The sequence below is a fragment of the Bidens hawaiensis genome, unplaced genomic scaffold (genome assembly GCF_021521415.1).
Source record: "Bidens hawaiensis isolate Kalapana, Puna unplaced genomic scaffold, B.hawaiensis_p1.1 tig00022689_1, whole genome shotgun sequence".
Taxonomy (NCBI): domain Eukaryota; kingdom Viridiplantae; phylum Streptophyta; class Magnoliopsida; order Asterales; family Asteraceae; genus Bidens; species Bidens hawaiensis.
Window position 1 is genome coordinate 83583 of NW_027493544.1, and position 23917 is coordinate 107499.

Genomic DNA, 23917 nt, shown 5'->3' on the forward strand with positions numbered 1-23917 from the left:
TTTCTGGAATGAAGAATATCAAAATTGGTAACTTGTTCGAAAGTCATTGTCAGGTCTATAACAACAATAGGTCCATAACAACAAATATGTACACCAGGACGCTAAGGATTAATATGTTGAACTTATTTAATTAAGTGAATCAAGAACAAACCGGATTTGCATAAACCTTATGCAATTCTTTTTATTAATAATAATCAAGAACATAATAGAAACTAAAACAAAAACTATTGATAAGTTTATATAACACTCATAATCTAATCCTACTCAAACTATGAAACAGTTAATTATAAATATAAATATTAAGCAATCTTTATCATAAACATTAACATAAATATAAAATAAACTTTGACTCCAATAAAACTTGATTGAACCTTTGAACTTTAGATCTCCATCATATTCATATCCGACTCTCGAGATCTTACATATCACCTTTATACTTTTCGTATCAATCGTTCAGGTCCTTCAAGTTTTGTATCAAAGCAAGTTTTATATAAGATTATATAATTTTATATAAGATTTATTGGTTATCCTGTATTAGAAGCTGAAACAATAAAACAGAAAATAATAGTTGTTAACGATGAATCGGGCTTGTGTTTAACACAATTCCCTTAAATAGATTTGCGGTCTGTTCCCAGGGGACTTGACGATTAAACCGAAAAATAAATTGCCTCATGCGGGCCCGGTTTTTCGAGGCTCGCAGGACGTGACGAATTCGAGGGATTTTACTCTAGAAACCCAATTTTGCGCCACCCCTGCGCGATAGTAGGAGTTGAAGTAAAACATATCACAAAGCTTTAAATGAGTAGTAAATGTAGCACCTTATAAACCACTCTTCGTTTTGTTCCCAAACCGATGTGAGACAAGGTTTTACCACTTTCATTTTTAAGACATTCATTCATACACATATACCCAAACTTCCAACGTGATTTACGGTAACGAACAAAAACATGTTTTGGAATAAAAGAAAATCTAAAAAGTATGTTGTTATAGTAGTGTTAATTTAAACAGGTTCGTAATTAATTTATTGTTATTAACAAAAACATTTTCTAAAACTTATAATGTTAAAAGAGTTAATAGAATGATGACCAAAATTGCAGAGCCAAAAATGGTGGGTGACACAAAGGGACAGATGGTACTATTGAGAAATACGTGGTTAAATGATTGGTACCTACGGACACGTCCCCTTATGGCGGTGATGTGGCTCGCCGTTGAGCCGGCAACGTGTTTTTCTTCTCCGGCGAGTTGGCTTCCTAGCATGCATATATGTCCAATTAAATGGTCACTCTCACAGTGTAAGTAAGTAGTATACTTGGGTTTTGCCCGTTAAATTATTATCTATACCATATATATAATATATATAATGCATGAGAATTAAAGTAAATTAAGACACTTAATTTTAAGAGTTTTATATATTTTAATTTTAATACATAATGCACATGCATAAAAAGGAGTAAACTTGTCTTTTAAACACAATTCACCCAACTTATAAGTTTACCCTCTCATCTTTAATCATATTATATTTTTTATTTCAATTTCAAACCAACCATCTCTACGACTTTTAAAACACTATAACTTTTTCATACGTTAGTGTTTTTGTACAAAAATTACACCATAAAAACAAGATTTTTATGCTCTTTAATTTGAGTATGATATTATTATAGTTTTTTCATATTTTTTTTTAAAAGATATGTTACCTAAGGGTGTTCAATGCCGGTTTTGATATTTTTAAGTTAAACGTATAAGCTCAACCGTTAGTAACAAATTTTTTATTATCAAAAATTAAAACTGAACTATTGAAAATTGAAACTAAATCATTACTAACGGTTTGGTTCTGTTTGATTTCACAGTTTAAGCTTCAAGAGTAAATTTAATTTACGGTAATTATAATCTAATTGTCCCATCAATTATAACTAAACACCAACAAAATATGATACTTAATAGGATCATAATATGAATATTGAAAATGTTTGTCACATAAATAGTAAACTTTAATGGTAGACGCAACAAGAATACATATTACGAAAAAATATATTAGAATTGGGTTAATTTAAAGAAGTAATAGTCAAGTTTCTTGTATTAAAAAAAGATTTTGTTCAACTTTTATTTTAACTATATCTAATATATATATATCTATACTATATATAATGCATGAAACAAGGGCGAATTAAAACACTTGATTTTAAGAGTTTTATACATTTTAATGCATAATGTACATGTATAAAAATGGGTAAACTTGTCTTTTAAATACAATTCAACCAACTTACTCATCTTTAACCATTTTATATTTTTTATTTCATTTTCAAACCAACCACCCCTACGACTTTTAAAAGACTATAATTTTTTCATATGTTAGTGTTTTTGTACAAAAATTACACCATAATAACGAGATTTTTATGCTCTTTAATTTGAGTATGATATTATTATAGTTTTTTCAGTTTTTTTTTTAAAAAAAGATATTTTACCTAAGGGTGTTCAATGCCAGTTTTGATATTTTTAAGTTAAACGTATGAGCTCAATCATTAGTAACTAATATTTTATTATCAAAAATTAAAACTGAACAATTGAAAATTGAAACTAAACCATTACTAACGGTTTGGTTCTGTTTGATTTCAACAGTAAATTTAGTTTAAGATAAATGATAGAAAAAAAATTTTATTTGTACACCTGTGGTTTGTTGCTTCCATCCATTTGTATACAAATTCGAAACCTTTAACACTTTGAATATATATTAATTCAAATTGTATCCATTTGTATACAAGTTCCAAACGGAGTTAACCAATGCCGTTAAAACCTCTCCCACATGAGGGATATTTTCGTCTATTCGAATAAAAAATAAATCCAAATTTCATATCAGACCAATTCAAAAATTTAAGCCAATTACAAAAATACATTGTTTAGTTTTTTTATTTTATTCCCAAACAACAACATTTAAACCTGATAACCTAATTTTGATTTTTAATGATATTAGGGAAAGAGGATACATTATATGAAAATGATAATGTCTTTATGCTCCCGTTAGTGAAAGTTCATTGTGAGTGCGGGTACCTAATAACATATTGTTAGTGAAAGTTTATTGTGATTGAAGGTACATTTTGGTAGATGCTTGAATGGGTAATTAGATCAATAATTCAATAGTTTGACCAAAAGGTCAATTGTTGATCATGATGTGAACCTTAATTATACCACGTTTATGTGTTTTCAAATTGTGGTTAAATTATATCAGAATCGCCTCTTTTTTATACAAATAAATTATGTTCCATTTAAATCTTATAAACACAGTTTGACTATTGTCAAACTATTATAGAAAGTCAACTACTGCTATTTCTTTGAGTTAGCCTAATTACAGCATTATATGTAGGCATGTAAACGAACCGAACGCAAACGAGCATGTTCGTAGGTGTGTATTTAACTTTTAGTGAAAACGAACACTTAATCGAACAAAATTTTGTGTTCATGTACGTTCGTTTTAAAATTGAACATGTTCTTGTTCGTTTTAAAAAATGAACATATTCATGTTCGTTTATGTTCTTTTAAAAATGAACGGTTTTATTGGAATAGACGAAAATATCCCTCATGTGGGGGAGGTTTTTACGGTTTGGTTAACGCCGTTTGGAACTTGTATACAAATGGATACAATTGGAATTAATATGTATTCAAAGTGTTAAAGTTTTAGAATTTGTATACAAATGGATGGAAGCAACAAACCACAGGTGTACAAACAGAATTTTTTTCTAAATGATAACATACATATGTGTAAATTATGTAAATCGAGATTAAATAAAAATATACATATGTGGATAATTAGGGTTTTTTTTAATGAAACCTGGATGAAAAATAAAATTTTTTGATTTTTTTACTTTTTAATTTTTTTTTCATTTTATAATTTTTTTATAATTTTTAAAGGGTTTTTTGTGGCACAAAATAGTTTTCAAAGATCTCAATTTCAAAACGTTCTCTTAGGATTCTCACCCTGTGTGTGTGTGACAAAACATATCTAATACTAAACAATCAAAAAGATTAAATTGCATTAAGCATTTACAGTATGGTCTGGTTTTATATGGACAGTTTTCGTTATAAACTGCAAAGTAAACCATTCACTACATTTTAAAATTTTTGGAATCAACCAATTGATTGAAAATAAATGATAAAAACCAACTGTGAAACCAAAATACGACCACGGTTTCAAGATTTTAAATCAAACCATGAACACCCATAATTGTTACGTGATTACCAAGATACGTTTTCAAATACCCGCCGCATCGCGCGGGCATCCGCCTAGTTATTTTTTAAGAGAGAACTTAAGTTATTAAGTTATGTTTATGTGGTTTTTCAAAATCATCAATTTTCATCAAATAGGTTATTATTTTGGGCTTTTATAGTACAATATTTTCATTTGACTATCAATTTTAGTCAATCCTTTAGCGTCATCCACTATATGTGAAGACTTGCTTGACATAATATAGTATAGTTGTAAACGAATCGAAATGAACGTTTGGATAATCATTCGGCAGGAATTTAATTTAGGTTCGTCCGTTTAATAAATGAACAAGCATGAGCAAAAGCTTTCATTCAATAAACTTAATAAACAAACATGAACAGAAACCATGTTCGTTCAATAACCCTAGTTAAATGATGAAAATTTAAAGTTTAAAATCTAATAACCCTGGTTAAAAACCTAATTCAAGATGTGTTGAGTCAATTACTGGCAAAACAAAAAAACAAAAATGTCTGAATCCAAACCAATATCCCTGGCCTAATATATAAACCATTTTTGACCGGCAATATCACTGATATCTATAATACAATAATAATATATAATATTATATTATTAAAAGTATAAAAATGCGTATTTCGTTAGCATGCAAGTATGCAACCACTCATCCTACCCACCTCTTTGGTGACTGGTGGTTGCTAAATAAATAAGAATGCCATTTTGCTTATTTAAACATCTATCTTCTCTCTGATTTTTCATCTCTCTCTCTCTCTCTCTCTACACACCAAAGAGTAAGAACTCACTCTTTCCTTCTTCAGTTTCACACACAATATATATGAATACATAATATAAATAAATATTGATAAGGCTGGTTAAAGTTAGTTAATGATTTGATTTGGATGTGTGCAGTGGGATCAGAAATGGTGATAGTGGATGATGATATCCCCTTTCCTTCACAGATCACAACCACCAAGCCTTTGTCTTTGCTTGGACATGGTATGCTTGCTATATGTATATATATTTTTCAACTGTATTTAATTAAATTAAGAAAAGCTTGAATTATATTAATAATTTCTGTCTTGTTTTTGTTGGTTGAATTTGAAACAGGAATTACCGACATCGTGATCCATTTTCTGCAAGTTAAGTTCACCGCCATCGGAGTCTATTTCGATCCTGAGATCGTCTCTCATTTGCAAAAGTGGAAGGGTAAATCAGGAACTGAGTTGGCCGAAGATGATGACTTCTTTGATTCTCTTATTTCAGGTGGATTTTAACTTCATTAAATACTTGATATTTCATTTTTAATTTAATAATTATATATATATATATGGTTTAAATAATTATAACAAAGAAAAACTGGACCTTGTAACATGTTATATAATGATGTTGATAGTCATATAATGCCATTAAGAGGTTATTTTTGTAAGAATGGTAGGTAAATAAATAAATAGTAATATAGTTGGTATTTCATTTTTAATCTATATTATATAATAATAAAGGTTTTTAAATAACACATGTCATCACATTAGAGTGGTTCCTATAAAATTTTCCCTCCCCTCTCATTAAATACATTTCTTTTTTATTAATATTTTATATTTCATTTTTTTTCCTTTTAATATATCATTTTCTCTTTTTAATAATTATTACTAATATAAAAAATTTAGTACAAATGTAAATATATTAATTTGTTTTATATAAATATATTGTATTAGTTATTAATAATAAGCTTTTATAAGTGATCAATTTCACATTGATTTTGAATAATTATTCTAAAAATTAAGGTTTAATATATTATATTAGTTAATTAATATTAATGTTTAATAAATGATATTATTGGATGAAGTGCTGGTTTAGTTAAAAATTAAAAATTTAAGTAAACTTTAACTTATTAGATGTATCTGATTATTTACTAAATTACAAGTTTCTTCATTAAAATTCTTAAAAGATAATTTCATTATTTATGTATTCTCAGTGTTTATGTTAATTTAAACGAGCGGTTTCTTTCGATTAAAGGATCAAACATAGTTCAAGTCAAAATAATCTATGGTTAGAATGAGTTTTGGTCTGCGGGTTGGTTTAAAAGAGTATCCATTTATAACTACTTTTATTTATTTATTTAATCAACCCATCATTTACGTTTCATCATCTTAAAAATCCACAAAAAAATATAAACACTAGACTACATGTTTTAGTTTTTCATGTGGATAACACAAATTCTTACCTTAGGAATACAAATGTTAGACTTAAGTACACTGTTAATCAGATGATAAATTGACTTTGTATATCCTTTTATTCATGAAAAAATCAAATTATATAGATTTCTTTAGTGAACGAGTAATACTTTCACAAAAAAAAAATGAGTTTGTTCATGAAACTAACAACCGTTTGCTATCCATGTCTCTAAGAGATGAAAAATATTGCCATTGTTCAGATGGTATTTGTCGAAATAAAAGTTTAGGTTAAAAGAAAGTATTACTTTCCCAATGTTTTAAATGGCTTCAAAATCTATGGTTGTCATAGGTTAGTCCCAAAAGCCGACGTCGACGTGAACTGCTTAAAATATTAACTAGAAAAGTGGCCTATGCAATGAAACTAAACTATATGTGAAAATACAATATGGTAATCGTGTTATAGAAGCTGCAATCATATCTGGAAGTAATATTAGAACACACATTTTTATTTAGAATAAAATCCTATACCTTTAGATAAATAATTAATTTTAAATTTCAAATAATGAAAATTTCACTTTATGTTTGTTTTACAATAAAGATAAATAAAAGCTAACGCTGATTACTATTGGTTTGTTTTTTAGACAACCTGTTTTAACTTATAGTCAGTTATGTGTTGCATAGCGTTAAAAACAGAAACAAAGTGAACTACTAATTTATGATATAGAGTGTGAAGTTAAAAAATATTGTATAGAAAAAAACAAGATTTGTGTATTTTCTAACAACTATTAATTACCATATTGTGTAATGTGTAATTAGTCTATCATATATTATATCTTTATATATGTTCAACATAATTTTTGTATTTTACATTGTGTTATTATTTAAAAAAAAATATTTATTTTAGCCCGTGTTTTCATGGGTAACTAACCTAGTAATTATATATATATATGGTTTGGATCATATACAAATGAAATTAACGTGCTAAACGTGAGAATCAAGTAGAGTAATTTATATATACAAGTAGAGTAATTATGTAATTACATCATAGAGTAATTACGTAATTACTCTATGATGTAATTACATAATTACTCTACTTGTATTTATAAATTACTTTACTTGATTCTTATGTTTAGCACGTTAATTTCATTTGTATGTTAACTTCCCCCCCCCCCCACACACACACACATATATATATGGTTTAAATAATTAAAACAAAGAAGAAACGATATTGGTAAATAGTTAAATAACTATCTCTTTATAACAAAGATTATAATGACAAAGCTAATATACGGTAATGATAAAACATTAATATCGTAATATTCAAATAAACAAACTTAAAAATAATTAATAAACTCGGTTGACAATTCGTTATTGTATTTGTGATGATTGTGAATGTATGCAGCACCTGTGGATAAATACTTAAGGATTGTGGCGATCAAAGAAATCAAGGGTGCACAATATGGGGTACAACTCGAGACCGCAGTGAGGGAGCGATTGGTAAATGATGACAAGTATGAAGACGAGGAGGAGGCCGCCCTTGAGCAAGTTGTTGAGTTTTTCCAGTCAAAATACTTTAAAAAGGACTCGGTCATTACATATAGCTTTCCTGCACCATCAAACACTGTTGAGGTTGGTGTCGCACCTATCTTATTAATATATCTAGCAGGGTACTGATGGGGCCCGTGATACGTAAATGTTTAATATGTTTTGCTTTGACAGATTGGGTTTTCAAGTGAAGGGAAAGAAGAACCAAAAACAATCAAAGTGGAGAATGGGAATGTGGTAGAGATGCTAAAGAAATGGTACTTGGGTGGCACCACGGCTTGCTCTCCAACAACCATTTCATCTTTGGCTAATGCTTTGTCTTTGGAGTTGTCTAAAATCTAAATACTTATGCTTGACCAATCCTCTTTTCTGTGTATCCCTGATTTGGATTATTCAAAATAATAATTTTCTTTTCAAATTGAGGTTGATCATTGGTATTCGATCTTGTGGTAATAAGTATTGCATTTTAGAATCATGTAAACTTACATTGAGGAGACTTGTCAAATCTTTATATGTTTAGTGGAGGCATTTGTTATTCAGTTAGTTGAAAGATAAGTTGTTTTAAGTTGATTATTCCATAGAGTAGTTGGAGCCTCAATTTTTGACATATGGTACCAATAGGCTGTAGGGAAACCAATCACAATTTTATCTATAAAATACAATACAATGGGAAATCAAATAACTTGAAAGAAAATTATAATACGAATTACAACCGAAATAAGCAAATACGAAGAAAGGGGTAGAAGCAGAAAGCTGATGCCCGTGTTTGATACGGTTATCTTAAAACAGATTTCGCGTCTCCACTGAGAGCACGTCTGTCTCCCAGGGTACAACAGCTAAAAGCAGTTGAACTGTCGGAGTAGACCACCAAGTCTGAAAAAGCACCTTTAATATTGCTGGAACGAAAGTATATGCTAAGTTTTCTTGAGAGCTTACAAAGGTATCTCAAGATTGTTTATTTTCTTGTGTATCTTCAACCAAGGCTCACCTTGGTTTATATAGTGGATAAAAGAAATGCTAACCAACCTTCGAAAACAGATAAAGAGTCATAGAAATTAAAACGAAAATAAATGACATTGGACGTCATCAATGTCATTATTTTGTTTTAATACTTTGAATCTAACCGCCTTCTTTCCAAATTCCGTACTAAATAAAGATCATCTTTAATTCACTTGTCGAGTTAAAGTTTTGACCGCTTTAACTTGTTTAAACCCTCAAATTTGAGTATCGATGTCTCATTCATCTTAGCTCTGTTAGGAAAACCATTTTCCTATATTTGTAAAAAAGAATATTTTCACAAAAATTCCAACATAGGCATCCGTGACAATGAAAAAGACGAGACCTTGGGACAATGTCCTGAAGACACTGGATGATTCATTTCACTAACAATAGATTGTTATGTCAAATGATGGATCTTGTTGACGAAGAAATGATGCATGCACAACCAAGTTATAGTCAATTGGCTGTTGGGTTATGAAGGCCTTTGGGCCGGTTTTATTAGGAGGCCCGGTTTTGGCTCCTAATTATGTTTAACCCTAATCTTGTTTATTATATATATCCCATCATGTAATTGTAATCTTGGTTATGAGCTAATAAGAAAACCTAGTTGCAGCCCGTGGACGTAGGTCCCCTCGCGGGGACCGAACCACGTTAAATTCTTGTGTCGTTTATATTTTCGTTTATGCGTGTTTATCGTTGTGCATGTGTGTGTTGTTTCGCTTCCGCGCGCCGCTTTGTTCCTAACAAGTGGCATCAGAGCTTTGGCTTGTTGGACACACGGTTCGTTGCACTGGTAACGATTTCGCAGAAGGTTTTGGTTCGAATATGTTTTTTGGTGATTAGGGTTGGGTAGGTCCGTCACCGTGAATAACTCTTGGAGATCGCAGGGTTAATTTCTGGTTCGTGTTCATCAGTGATCGACAGTCAAGATTGGTGGCTGTCAGGCTGAGTTAGGGTTTGACTATTTATTATCAACCGTAAATTAGGGAACCGGGTTTTGTGAAGACCATTTAGGTTCGGGTTCAGATTTGTTTGCAAGAGATTAGTCTGAGGTAACTTTATATAGTTTATTTACAGTTAGTTGATTTATCGGTTATTGCAAGAGCAAATCGGTTTATTTGGCAGTGTTCTGTTGAACAATCGTCAAGTTTAGGCCCGTGCCCTTGTTGTGTCTGTTCACTGTTTTTCGATTTGTTCTCGTTTGTTATTGTTATAACTGAAGACGAGGTGGTTATGATCGGAATGTTGACGGTTATGGATTTTGGTTGATTGGTTTGTCATGTGAACTTGGATATAGTACTGGTGATGGATAAACTTGGAGAAAATGGAACCAGCGGGTGTGCTGGTGACGGCATAAGTGAAAAAAAAAATGAGGTTAGTGGCAAGTCATGTAAACTATTGCTCGTTTGGATGATCTTTCGGTTAGGGTTTGAGTTAACTGATCGTGTGTACGGTCATAGAACCCTTGGTACCGCTTGATTTTATGAAAGTTCTACTGTTGTTATAGCTGTTTGCCTGTTAGCTGGTTCGAAACTGTGATTATTACTTCTTGTTCGTTTGGAATTGTGAAGTTATATCTTGTTTGGTGGTGATCAGTGGTACACCATTTGAGAGGTTCATAATCTCGTGTTGGGTAAAGTTATTTGCCGGGATAGTACGAGTGGGGTTCATCTCATGGAGTGTTGGTGTGGCATGGGTTGGGATAACAGAGACAGTGGGAGCTGGGCATAGTCGACTTGGTAGGTTGCGTAGAGGTGAGACATTTTAAGGGTCGATGTCGAAAGGTTTGGAATTCTGCTTTTGAGAATGTATCTGGGGTTGATGCATTGGGACTCAGTGAAGGAAGTGACGACTCTTGGGTTCAAGATTATGGTATGCTTTATTTGTTACTCACTTCAATGAAGCATTGTTGAATCTTTTAATTAAAGACTTTTGGAAGATACGAGTTTTTTTTTGTATCGTCGGAAGAAGTGAACCAACTTCCGAGTTATAAGGTCTTGGCTCGCTGAATCGGGTAGAGCTAAGGGGTTTCAGTTTGCAGACATGAAGCCTGGAGCCACAGTGATGTTAGTTTGAGCGTATTCGGAGGAGGTCTGAACATGTTCGGGGTTTTGGTAACAGTGGGAGCACGCAGGTGTGTTCTAGGTTTGTTTCCAAAGGGACGTTGGGTTCGGAGGACCAGGAATCCGAATGTGAAAATCTCTCCTGGTATAGTCTGCTGATTTTTTGGAGAGTGATTATCCTCTGGAAGTCTTTGGAGCCGGTTGTGTGAGTAAGTGAGGGTCGGTTAAGATTGAGGATGAGTCATTGGCGAGTTTTGTCATGGCTGGGTCTGGGATGACCGGATTGGAGTTCTCGGGAGCTTCAATAGGCCTTTCAGGTAACTGATGAGAAGGGCGGATGCAACCAGGGTGTGGATTGGTAGAAATCTTAGTTTGTTCCTAGAGAACTGGAGGCTTGAAGAACTTCTTTTGTTGAAGTTTTAGCTTGTTCTTGGAACTGGAGGCTTGGTAGATTTCTATTACTGAAGATTACTAGAGTTACTGGATGAATGAGATTGTTATATTTACTTGGATGGCAGGCTGGAATTTATCACAAGGCCTTCAAGTGGGAGATTGTTGGGTTATGAAGGCCTTTGGGCCGGTTTTATTAGGAGGCCCGGTTTTGGCTCCTAATTATGTTTAACCCTAATCTTGTTTATTATATATATCCCATCATGTAATTGTAATCTTGGTTATGAGCTAATAAGAAAACCTAGTTGCAGCCCGTGGACGTAGGTCCCCTCGCGAGGACCGAACCACGTTAAATTCTTGTGTCGTTTATATTTTCGTTTATGCGTGTTTATCGTTGTGCATGTGTGTGTTGTTTCGCTTCCGCGCGCCGCTTTGTTCCTAACATTGGCCATGTATTAGAGAGCACCAAAACGCCCATTAGTTAACATTGGTATTTGGTAATGGCCCCATATGGTTAGGCATCAAAGAAATCTGTATGACGTAATAAATAAAAATTTAAGTACATAATTGATATGGAACCACCTCAATTGCTAAAAAGAATTACGCCTGAATCCTTATGAGTACGAGTAATTATGCCACCAAGAGCGAACTAGTGTATCGCTATTTGATGAAATATTGTCGGTTACGATAATCTCAACTAAATAAAATAACACATGGTTGATAATTTTTTCATGTTGGTAATTCAAACCACCATAGACATAACACTTAAGAGAAATCGACAACCGATGAAACCAAGTACGTAGAGCCGGACTCTCAAATAAATTCTCATAAAAGAAGGTGCGGTGCTTTCATGTTTAATTGGCGAAACTTTCACGTTTCACTGGCGAAGGACACGCGCAATCACATCTCATAATTCGAAATTAGGTTGTAGCAGACAAGGACTCTTAGTTTGGATTATAATTAATCATTTAGAGGTGAACTCAAATCAAGCTGAATTGAAAATATCAATTTGATCTCCAGAGCACAATATAAGTCACACATAATATTTAACTACATTTTTTTTGGATAAGTAATACTAAATGAGCTGAGTTGCTTGTGTGCTACTCAAGCTTAGCTCGATAGAAAGCTCGAAACGAGTCAAGCCTTTTCAAGCTTGAGCCTCAAATAAGCCCGCTTAGTTATCGAGCCCGATTTCGATCCTTGTATGAGAAGCTCGTTTGGGCTCGTCGAGCCTTGTGTATTTTTATTTATTTTTTCTTTTTTGAACCTTTATGTATTAATTTCACATTGTACTGCCAAGCTCAAGCCAAGCTTTGCCTCATTTAAGGTACAACAAGAGCTTGAGTCGAGCTAAGGCTTGATTAATATTTTTTTTAAAATACACAAAAATAATAAATAGCATATGTAAAGTAGTTAATAAATTATAAACGAGCTAATCCTGAGCCTAAAGAAACAACTCACAAACTAGCTTGAGCTTTAGAAAAAAAGCTTGAATCGAGCTTGAGCCCTCCTAAATTAAAATGAGCCGAGCTCAGACTTGCCTCCGGCTTGTTTGGACTAAAAAAGTAACATTCTAGTAACTTCATTACGTGTGAAAAGATGTCACATTATTTTAATCATTAACTCCTAACGGTATGCACTTTATTAACCTTCTTCTCTAACGTAAAAAACCAACCTTCACAAACAACATACCGCTGAGCAAAAACCTCAACTCACAACAATGCAAGACCCATCAAAGCCACCCAACACGACGCCGTTTCCATTCAAGCCATCACACCACCGGCGAGCACTGTCCGAGGTGAACTTCCGGTTACCAGAAGAGCTAGATCCACCACTGGAAGACATCGGATCTGAGGAAGATCTGTTCAACACCTACATGAACATTGACAAGATCGGGTCTGTATTCAATTCCGGTGGTGGGGTTGCTGATATTGGCCAGATCAGCAATGCTGCCGGTGAAGGTGATGATGGAGATGGAGAGAAGGGTGGTGTGAAGCCTAGACACAGGCATAGTAATTCGGTTGATGGGTCGGGTTTTGAAGCGAAGAAGGCTATGGCGCCTGATAAGCTTGCTGAATTGTGGACTGTTGACCCCAAGCGGGCCAAGAGGTAATTTCATTTCATTTGTTGTGATCTGGAATTTGATTTACTAGTTTTAATATAATATTTGATTTATATATGATATTGGTTGTTATTATAGGGACTGGATGTTATAGTGTAATAATTGGGTATGAATATATGATAACAGCTAGGGGTGTGCATGGTTTGGTTCGGTTTTAGCCTCAATCGAAACCAAAGTTATTGGTTAATCTATAGTATTAACCAATTGGTTTTTGGTTAATCGGTTCGGTTTATTCAGTCATTTTGTCGGTTTTCGGTTCAATTTATAACCAAAACCAAACTTGGCATAAAATTTTTGCTTAAAATACATGAAATGGAGGTATCAAAGCTAGAAATATATAAAATTCGAATGGTTCGGTTTGGTTCATTTTGGTTAACCAAGGGTACAAACAAAAACCGATAACCAAATTTTAGTTACTTCAGTTTTTGGTTAATTTGGTGGATTTCTGTTCGGTTTCGTTGGCTTCAGTTAACAGCTACCTGCTGAATTGAGCGTCCTTGAGCACATACCTCTAGAAAGTTGGTTATTTTGTATTGGTGTACTGTTCTCTTTCATTAATGATATTGTGTTGGGTACTATCAATTACTCTTTTAGAGAAATTTGGCTTAGTGAATATTAGTTAATTAATGAGGAGAACTGCTACTGTGGTAAAACTATTTACTAGTAAATTCTTAGCTGAATATATCGGTTTGTGAATTGTTGAGCAATTTATGGCTTATACTATCCAGAATTTTGGCAAATCGACAATCTGCTGCACGTTCAAAGGAAAGGAAAGCGCGTTACATCTCTGAGCTTGAGAGAAAAGTTCAAACCCTACAAACAGAAGCAACTACCCTTTCTGCACAGTTGGCACTCTTTCAGGTTATCAATGAATGTTAATTTTATAGAAAATACGATGTTTTATCATTTATGTATAGTTTTATAATTAGTGAACTGAAATTGTTTTATAAACAGAGGGATACTGCTGGTTTGTCTTCTGAAAACACGGAGCTTAAACTAAGGTTACAAGCTATGGAACAACAAGCTCAGTTAAGTGATGGTAAGTATAAACCTGAATGATGCTTGCTGCTACTTTTTCTTTGAAATCTTGATATGTTAAGTTTGACTGCACCTAATTAGGCATCCTAGTTTTTAACTTCTCAGTTTTTATGAACTTTTTGAACGCCCGAATCTACTTCTTGCATAGGCTTGTAAACGAGTTCGAACGGAGCATATTTGTGTTCGTACATTTAACTGTAACCAAACAAACGATTAACATGAACGATTGATAGAAGGGGCTTTTCTTGTTTGTGTTCATTTGTTAAGAAAATAAAGATGCTCATGTTCGTGTATGTTTGTTTGTTAACGGTATAAATAACAGTTTGAAACGAACATAACTGAACATAGATTAAGGGATATAACTAGCTATAAGTTACAACCAGTTAGAACTTGGAAGTAATGTGAAGAGTAATGTGTTGGGCCTAAAAAGTTTATTAAAACTAGACCAAGTTGTAACGGGTCAAAAAAATTTAAAAGAATATATTAACAAACATAAACGAACAAGCTTAAACAAACTAACATAAATGAATATTAGCGAACGGACATAAATGTATTTAAATGAACGAACAAGACATGTGTTCATGTTCATTCATTTAACTAAATAAACAAAAAAATTTGTTCATGTTTGTTCGTTTATTAAATAAACGGACTTCCCGTGGAACAGTTTACGAAATGTTCACTGAATGTTCGGTTCGTTTACAGGTCTAATCTTGCCTCATTATAATGACGAAATGTTTCTAAATATTGAAATTTAAATAACGCTAGTCCTGTTTTGGTAGAAATTGCAATATGAAATCGTTCAGTTATGAATGGGTCGATATATATCTAGTTTCATTTTAAACCGGTCAAATAAAATTAGCTAAAAAAGAAACATGTCGAACGAGTTAAAAGTGTCTTAATGCGTATTTTAAATCACTTTAAATATAATCAACCAAACTTCTTAGGTAAAAAAAGTGCTTGTATCTTGTATGACAGTCCAAACCAAAACTTTACATGTTTCACCGACTAATTTACGGTTTGACAATGCAGCTCTGAAGCAAGAGGTGGAAAGGCTAAGAATAGCAACAGGGGAAAGTTCAGATGGTTACAATCTGGGGATTCAATATAATCAACCAAACTTCTTCGGAAACCAGAAACAAAAAGAGCCGCCACAATACCACCATCTGGTTGCAGCAACCGCCGCCCAGGGGGACCCGCTTGGCCGTTTCCAGGGGCTTGATATCAATAACATAGGCGGCTCTCGTCCTATCAAGTCTGAAGGAGTGTCGGTCTCCGCCAGTGAAAGCAGTGGTACATTCTGATTACTAAATGTTCCAGGTTCATAGATTGACTGACACCTTGTTAGGGCTAGAATCGCCATATATTTTTCTTCTAAATTTAATTGATTTGTTTTACATGATTAATGTTTTAGTCGTTAATCAGTCGACATGGCGACGGTTATGTTGTGTTTCTCTTGTAACATTTATTAACTTGTGTTGTAGCTCATTGTGAATTGTAATTTGTTTATTGGACTCATGGAATGGCATTTTTGTGTTGATTCCCTAATGAAGTAACGATAGATTCTATTAAATAATACATATAGTTATGTAATAACAATTAGGTTGGTAACTATGAATATGAAATTATTGGTACTAAGACCATCCGTTGTGGGGACTTTTTGGTAGCATTTTGGTGCCATGATGCCTGGGAACACACACCCCCCCCCTCCCGCCACATTATGGGTGCCGTTTTGAGTGTGCCAACGGCTGGCGTTTTGAGGAGGGTTGTGCGAGATAGAGAGAGACTAGAGGAATAAAATAATGATTGTAAGAGAGTTATGAGCATTTTCCCACTACGCTTATTATTTTGTAAAACTTTGAAATGTTGATTAAGCGTCACATGTCACAAAATGTCTACATTTGCCTACTTTTTACTACGCATAGTGTAAACATTAAAACAATGTTATTAACTGCAAGATTGTGAAAAGAACTGATTATTGAAATATGAAGTGCCACTTGGATCTTTAGAAGAGTGTACATTAAAAGCCACCACAATATATATGATTAATAGTTATTAAAATAGTTGTCCTGAAAAATTTTAAGGCTCTATCTCATTTGGAGTATAAATTAACAGTATGAAGATTTAAAGGCTCTATCTCATTTGGAGTATATATTGTGTTGGTTTACTGCAGAGTTATTCTATACCTCATTTGGAAATGGAGTACGTATCATTGTGTGTTTTTCTAGACCTAAAGGCTAAAGCTAATAAATGTTGAAATCTTTTTTGAATTTCATCGCAATCACACATTCCATATAGTGAGGTAAACATGGACTGGACTACATATTAACAAGAACCTATAAAGAACTCCACACTAGGGTTGTTCACGAGCCGAGCCGAGCCGAACCGAGCGAAAGCTTGCTCGTTGCTTGGCTTGTTTACAACCGAACTGAACCGAACGGCTGAAATTCGAGCCGAGCGAAAATTGAAACGAGCCAAAATCGAACCGAACATTTTTCGATCGAACATCGAGCGATTTCAAGCATTTTTATTTCTTTTTTACTTTAAAATTTTCAATAAGAAACAAGTTTAAAGGCTGTAAATAATATATTTTGTAAGCAAATTGGTAGTTTTTAGACAAACGTATAATAGATTGTAAATTTTTAGAAGAAGGAAGTTTGAAGTGAGACATAATGAACATGTAAACAAACTTTTAGTATTCTGAAAACTTGAATCGAACTAATAAAACTATAAAATTAACGGAATAGAAAATTTTTAAAAGGGTTTAAAAAATTCTATACTTAAATTTTTTATGTGTTTTGTCTATATATTTGTTCATATATAATTATATATAAAATAAATTAAAAATATTCGAGCCGAACCAAACCGAGCAGAGCGACTCGTTTACAATCGAGCGAAAAACGAGCGAGCATTTTTCGAGCAAATTCCAAGCGAGTGGCGAGCAAGTTCAAGCGTCGAGCGGTTTAGACGGCCCTACTCTACACAAGTAAAAGCAGGCCATACCATATAGTATCACTAATTTAATAATAAACTAAAACGGAAATAAAATTTTAAACTTGAAAAGGCCCAAATAGCGGCCTGACAAGCCTTGTATTAAACTAGAAATCATATAAAGTGTAGCCTTCGTCTTCTTTCTTGCATCATGTCAACAGTATCAAAATATAAATGTTGACAAATAGAGAAATTTAGGCAGTCCATCTAACACCAACTACAACTTTCAATATCCAGACAAAAATATAACGTTATATTTATGTATGTCACATCGAACCACAATAATTAAGTTCAAACAAATTATTGAATTATTCAATCAAACAGGAGTAGCCATTTGCTGTCTTGTAAATTTACACAAGTTTTATGAAGTTTGATGGGAACAAGGATAGGATGGCATCCAAATATTCGTTTCCTTTTTCTTGTTTTATAAACTGAAGAGTGAAAATAAACCAACTAAACTAAATGAATTATAAATGTAAAATCCTAGAGAAATAAAACAACGTTTGAATAAAATTGGGAAAAAGAATAAGCTAAAACTCCATCATCATCAAAATGTTGCTAGTTGTGACTTGTTAAAACAACATAACATAACATAACCTCACATTTTAAGGAGTCTTTTGTAATAAACAAAACATCCATCCATCCATCCATCCATCCATCCATCCATTCCAAATCATTTTCCCGAAGTAGCAAATGGCTGTACGAAGCTTGGCGAGCCGTAAAACCCTAGGCGCACTATCACAGCAACTGCGTGGACTGCAGACATTCGCGCTTCCAGATCTCGCATACGATTATGGCGCACTGGAGCCTGCGATTAGCGGCGATATCATGCAGCTCCATCACCAGAAACACCACCAGGCTTACATCACCAACTACAATAAGGCTCTTGAGCAGCTTGATGACGCTATCTCCAAGGGCGATGCTTCTACCGCTGTCAAATTGCAGAGCGCCATCAAATTCAACGGCGGAGGTTCAATTCTTATTATTATTATTTTACTGTCGGTAGTGTTTTATATCTAATTTGCACCGTAAATGAGTCGATTTGAAGAGACACTTCTTAATTACAGTTGAAAATGATATTAGATTTGCAACAATTCTACTGTTAAATATTTATTCGAGAAGTAATTGTAGTCCGTTTAGGTTTTGGATGATTATAGATACTATTAGGGGTGCAAACAAGCCTAGCCGCTTGTGCGCTTGAGCCGAATAATAAGCTTTCTTAATAAACGACCCTGAGCTCGAGCCGGCTGGCGAGCCTTAACGAGCATATTGTTGTATTAATATATGAATGTATATTTTTATGAATTATATTTATACATAAAATTATGATAAAATAAGTAAATAATATGTATTAGGCTATTTATAAATTTATAATTAAAATAATACAAAAATATGTAGAAGTATAATTAAAGTAATTCATAAAAACAAGTTGAGCCCAAGGCGAGCTCGAGCTTGAAAAACTACTCAATATCTGAGCTCGAGCTAGAAATCCACAAATGAGCCGAGCTTGAGCCTAGACGAGCTCGGAGCCAGAGCCGCTCGTTTACGCACCTAGATACTATAGCAATGCAGCAAGTAGCACAGTTTTGGTGATATCAATATTGATTAGAATACAAGAAGTACTAGATCGTGCTTGCTAAAGTTTCAAGCACTGATTCTAAATTGAAACGAAAGGAATGATTTTCAAACTAATCGAATTGTTTTGAATGTATGGAAACTGAGGTTCATATCTCTGAACTAGGCTACCTCAGTGAGCACAGATGATTTCAGATTCATTTTTATGTTTACAAGTAATGGTTAATGATATCTGTGATGATAATTGATAGTATTTTGTATTAAATCATCGATGAAGTAAGTAAGATACTTAGATGAGACATATTATTGCAAAAGCTACAATACTGTGAAATCAAATGTATGCCATCAATTACTGATCCAGTATAAGTTTGTTTAGTTACTATTTTATGTGTGTATTTATTACAAGTCTACCATGACTATTGATCTCTCTCCTTTTTCGTATCTGAGTAGGTCATGTGAATCACTCAATTTTCTGGAAGAATCTCGCTCCCACCAATGTAAGCGTATTTTTAAGATCTAAGTGATAATTCTGACCAAAACTGAAAGTGAATCTTTTTGCAGGCAGGGGGTGGTGAGCCACCACATGGCTCTTTGGGCTGGGCTATTGATGAGAGCTATGGTTCAATAGAAAAGTTGATTGCTAAGATTAATGCAGAAGGTGCGGCTGTGCAGGGTTCTGGTTGGGTGGTATGCACTTTATCTCATTGCTGATTGCTCATACAGTTAATATTTTCGCATATCATCAAGTTTTTTAACTTTAAAATTGTATATTGGCAGTGGCTTGCAGTGGACAAAGAGTTAAAAAGGCTTGTGGTTGAAACCACAGCAAACCAGGTGCATTAAGTTGGTTAAAGAGGCTTTCTTATTTCCTGGCTTAGAGTGATTTAAACAAACTATCATCCTCTTTATTACCTTCACTAATCAAGTTCATTTGAATTTATGTTGTAGGATCCACTGGTTACAAAAGGTGCAAGTTTGGTTCCTCTGATTGGCATAGATGTTTGGGAGCATGCATACTACTTGCAGGTGATTTAAAAAAATCATTTTTTATCGAGTTGCAACTTTGACTAATTTATGGGAAATGGGTCAATTTGGGTTTATACTTTATCTATAGAGGGTGAATTTGCAAGTCTTAAATCTTTTCTAATAGAAACGTATTGAAACTCGAAAGCCACCTAAAGTGTATTCAAAATCTGTAATCCTCTTCAATATTTTTAACAAAAGTTAATATTATTGTAGTATATAGTTTTTTTTTTTTTGTGTTTCAACTTATTTATATCTATTTTCAGTACAAAAACGTGAGGCCTGATTACTTGAAGAACATATGGAAGGTGATTAACTGGAAATATGCAAGTGAAATCTATGAGAAAGAGTGCCCTCGAGGCTGAGTGCAACAAGTCGAAGAGTGTTAAGAAAATGTTTGAGACCAGTCGTCCTTCCCCGTTAGAATAAAGAGTTGTTCAACAGTTTGTTTACATTTAAGGTTGTTGCTTTGATTCTTGCTATATCTAATCAGTTTCACCTTTTACAAAGAATAAATAAACATGCATGTTTGTGTGACATTGGCTCGGTTTAAATGGTAGTGCGGACCTAATGAGCTAGCTATGCCTTTAGGAAACGACAAACTAGTGGTGTTGGGTGACTTGACTCGACCAGTTTTACAGATTCGGCAGTTTACCAGCTCTGTTTTGACTGTTTAAACTGGGATTTGTTTTTTAGATCATTATTTTGAAATATATAAATAAGAAAGGTTTAAGGGACAGGTTTTGTACTTCTGTTTAAACTGCTTGTTTCAAACTGGATGCAATTTTCATCGAAAGCTTCAATGATTTCAGTCAATTCTTTGAGCATACCATTTTATTATTTGATTTTTTTTAAGAACAGCGACTTTCGTATATTTAGGTTACCGTACTGTCTAAATTTGGAGAGCCCTGATACCCTACTCTGGCCAGACTATGTTGTTTTAACTGGCCCCACGCTGGCTTCAGAGTTTGGCTTAGGCGTTCCCCCGAGAAACCATACTGCCGACTGCCACTTGACAGCCGTTGTGCCAACCCAAGAGCAGAACTCTCTGGCGTAACACACGGTGGGACGAAAACCCGGGTGGGCTTAGGATTTAAGCTGACAACTTTTGCACAAGGCCTAGCTCAAATCTTTTATTGTTAATATCCACCCAAATATGACACAAGTGGGATTTGATCTTGAGTCTCCATTGAAGAACTCAGTCCTCTTACCATTTTAATATTTGATAAGTTATTATATTGTTTCCTTCATAAATCAATGGCCTGTTTATTTTTAATTTATGTAATTGAGCAAATATTATAATTGATCATCAAAACAAAATCTTCGATTGATTGCATGCCACGTTAGTAGTGGCCTAGTGGCTTACTAATTTTGTTCAACCTATCAAAATCAGTTTTTGGAGGATTCCTTATTTTACCTTCTTATAACTTTTTATTAAGTTAACAAGTTACAAAAGTGTAACTTATTAACTTTTCTCTCTCACATTAAAAGCAATCTCAAACACCTTATTCTTTTTTAAAAAGCTAGCAAGTTATAAGTTAATGAAAATAAGCAATCCCAAACACCCCATAAGATGTCAACAAAATAAGGGCCTTTAGAGCGTGTGTAGTAATGAAGGGGCATAATGCCCCCATCACCCCCACTCTATTAGCTGGAACAGCTTTTATTTTATTATAAAGGTGAGTTAGGAGCGCTTTGCATAAAACGCGCAAAGCCAAATTTGCCTAAAAAACTCCCAAAACACCCCTGGGGCGGTTTGAGCCCAAGAAGGCGCCCAGCACAACCGGCTAGTTGTTCTTTATATAATAACTAACTTTAAGTAGTTTTAGTTTACTATTTAAATAGATTTCATATGAAACAAATCTACAACTCTTTTAAAAGTCATTATCGTTTACAGAATTGAGAGACTGAGATTGTTATCATTTAAATTTATACTACATCTACCCTGTTTAGTTTCTCTTTATAATTTAAAATGTTTTGTTTGATAATTTTCGTAAGCCCTATATGATTTCGGTTTGATATCATAAATCACTAATCCTCCCTGCCTCTCTCTCCTTTCTGGTTTGTCACAAACTCTAATGGCTCTCGTGACCGTTGTAACTATTGAATCAGTTGCCGCCGCCTAAAATCGGCCGATGTCTCCCTTCTTATTGAAACTCTTTTCCATATGCTAATCATTAAACTTCTTTCTTCTAATAATCTTGAATTGTGTAATGCCGCAATCAAGTTCACCATCTTTTCTCTTACCAGAAATTGCTTAGTTATATGAATTGCATCATTCAAGCATATACATAGACACAATAGCACTCCCTGAGATCCCCTTTTTTAATGTGTGTGGTTCGAATATTTTGTTAGAATTGGAATATCAATTTTATTTTTTAAAGCGTTTGATAGAGAGTTTATGAAATTAAATTAGAATTGTTTGGGGTCGCTCCTGATATATCGGAGGCCATTAACTAATAAAAATGAATCCTTAAAATATAGACTTCTTGTATGTATGTGTGTATACACACGAAACTCTAAATGGTCGCTCATGATCGTATTCAGTTTTTATAATAAACATCACAATAGAGACAACAATTGGCAAAACCTTCTCCAAACCTGAAGCAGGTCTATGTTCGAACCAATATTTTTTTCACGTCACATCTAGTAAAGTTAAAAATCAAAAAAGAAAATAAAAAGACAAAGGGGTAAAGATTCAACCACTGGGTTACATTAATACTATTAACTCATTTTGGTTCTTGTGTATTTTATACTAAGTAACTCATGTAATACACGTACGAAAATTATCAAACAAACACAAATTATAAAAGATATGTTTATATATTTGAATAATTTGTAAATTATGTATTTATATAAATTGGTGATTTTACATAAATTTTACTTTTGTGTAGTGGAATTGAATCGAAAACACATAATTCAGGGGCTGACACCCGATAATGTTAAAAAGCAATTAATATACCGTTTGATTGTAGATTAGTTAGTATGTGTATAAGCTTATGGATGCGTGTTGATTTATTATATTGGGCTATATATAGTTGCTCGCTCATCGAATCCTATGTGTTATACCTGAATTTTGTCTTGGTTAAAATTTTCATGAAAAGTAATTCCTTTAAAGTTGTGAATGCATTCAATCAAGAAAACCAGAACCTCTAACAACCAACCGTTGCTCATCTGCCACGGTGTCGTTGCCCTCACCTCCTGGAGCCATTGTGACCACCATCGCCACCACCCATCATTATGTCCACTCTTTGTCGCTAACGCTATTAAACGGTTAAACCCAACACAACTGCTTGATAGCCATGTAAAAAAATACAACTATGAAATAACAATAATAATAATGGGTAAAGTTAAAATACAAAGGATAACAAAAATAAGAAAGATGAGAAGAATTCTAATCCATTGATCTTATATATGAACTGTGAAGATTAATTTAAGAGAAATAACCCACTTTTGTTGACCTTCTCTTTCCACATACAAGGCACATGTTAATTCTTTCATCATTGAAGAACGTCTATAACTTCTTCATACAACATTCTTTTTTAAATTTTTTTTACCATCATAACAAGCGTTTTTTTAGTCTAAGATGAGTATCATATTATTTATATAAAAATAAAAAAATAGTGGGTTTTTATATTGTGTTATTGGTTGTTCATTGTGTTTTTTAGTTGGTTTTTCTATGCATTGTGTTATAAATTTCGGTCATTGTGTTATCAATTGGTACTCATATTAAAGATAAAAATTAAAACAAAAATTATGTCATCGGGTCTTTCTACTTATCATTGCGTTT

At 33.4% G+C, this 23917-nt stretch overlaps 3 protein-coding genes across 3 annotated transcripts; all 3 read left to right on the plus strand.

Annotated features, from left to right (window-relative positions):
- The first annotated feature begins 5108 nt into the window (after nucleotides 1-5108).
- LOC143566084 (chalcone isomerase-like protein 2) lies at nucleotides 5109-8271 on the plus strand. The gene is made up of 4 exons (XM_077052868.1): nucleotides 5109-5209; nucleotides 5321-5476; nucleotides 7787-8013; nucleotides 8104-8271. Exons 1-4 carry the CDS (start codon nucleotides 5113-5115, stop codon nucleotides 8269-8271), a joined length of 648 nt encoding a protein of 215 aa, XP_076908983.1. The 5' UTR covers nucleotides 5109-5112.
- Nucleotides 8272-13101: 4830 nt separating this feature from the next.
- On the plus strand, nucleotides 13102-15991 carry LOC143566069 (transcription factor RF2b-like). Its single transcript, XM_077052855.1, has 4 exons — nucleotides 13102-13490; nucleotides 14232-14364; nucleotides 14458-14542; nucleotides 15571-15991. Exons 1-4 carry the CDS (start codon nucleotides 13102-13104, stop codon nucleotides 15840-15842), a joined length of 879 nt encoding a protein of 292 aa, XP_076908970.1. The 3' UTR covers nucleotides 15843-15991.
- Nucleotides 15992-18222: 2231 nt separating this feature from the next.
- Nucleotides 18223-20538, plus strand: LOC143566070 (superoxide dismutase [Mn], mitochondrial-like). The gene is made up of 6 exons (XM_077052856.1): nucleotides 18223-18499; nucleotides 19555-19601; nucleotides 19666-19791; nucleotides 19882-19938; nucleotides 20053-20130; nucleotides 20394-20538. Exons 1-6 carry the CDS (start codon nucleotides 18223-18225, stop codon nucleotides 20490-20492), a joined length of 684 nt encoding a protein of 227 aa, XP_076908971.1. The 3' UTR covers nucleotides 20493-20538.
- Nucleotides 20539-23917: the final 3379 nt, after the last annotated feature.

Excerpts from the sequence above, each read along its gene's own strand:
- LOC143566070 (XM_077052856.1), top strand. The coding sequence starts at position 18,223 with ATGGCTGTACGAAGCTTGGCGAGCCGTAAAACCCTAGGCGCACTATCA. Across the intron at positions 19,602-19,665 it reads AGAATCTCGCTCCCACCAAT|GCAGGGGGTGGTGAGCCACC; the intron begins GTAAGCGTATTT and ends ATCTTTTTGCAG. Across the intron at positions 20,131-20,393 it reads AGCATGCATACTACTTGCAG|TACAAAAACGTGAGGCCTGA; the intron begins GTGATTTAAAAA and ends ATCTATTTTCAG.
- LOC143566084 (XM_077052868.1), top strand. The coding sequence starts at position 5,113 with ATGTGTGCAGTGGGATCAGAAATGGTGATAGTGGATGATGATATCCCC. Across the intron at positions 5,477-7,786 it reads CTTTGATTCTCTTATTTCAG|CACCTGTGGATAAATACTTA; the intron begins GTGGATTTTAAC and ends GAATGTATGCAG. Across the intron at positions 8,014-8,103 it reads CACCATCAAACACTGTTGAG|ATTGGGTTTTCAAGTGAAGG; the intron begins GTTGGTGTCGCA and ends TTGCTTTGACAG.
- LOC143566069 (XM_077052855.1), top strand. The coding sequence starts at position 13,102 with ATGCAAGACCCATCAAAGCCACCCAACACGACGCCGTTTCCATTCAAG. Across the intron at positions 13,491-14,231 it reads GACCCCAAGCGGGCCAAGAG|AATTTTGGCAAATCGACAAT; the intron begins GTAATTTCATTT and ends TATACTATCCAG. Across the intron at positions 14,365-14,457 it reads CACAGTTGGCACTCTTTCAG|AGGGATACTGCTGGTTTGTC; the intron begins GTTATCAATGAA and ends TTTTATAAACAG.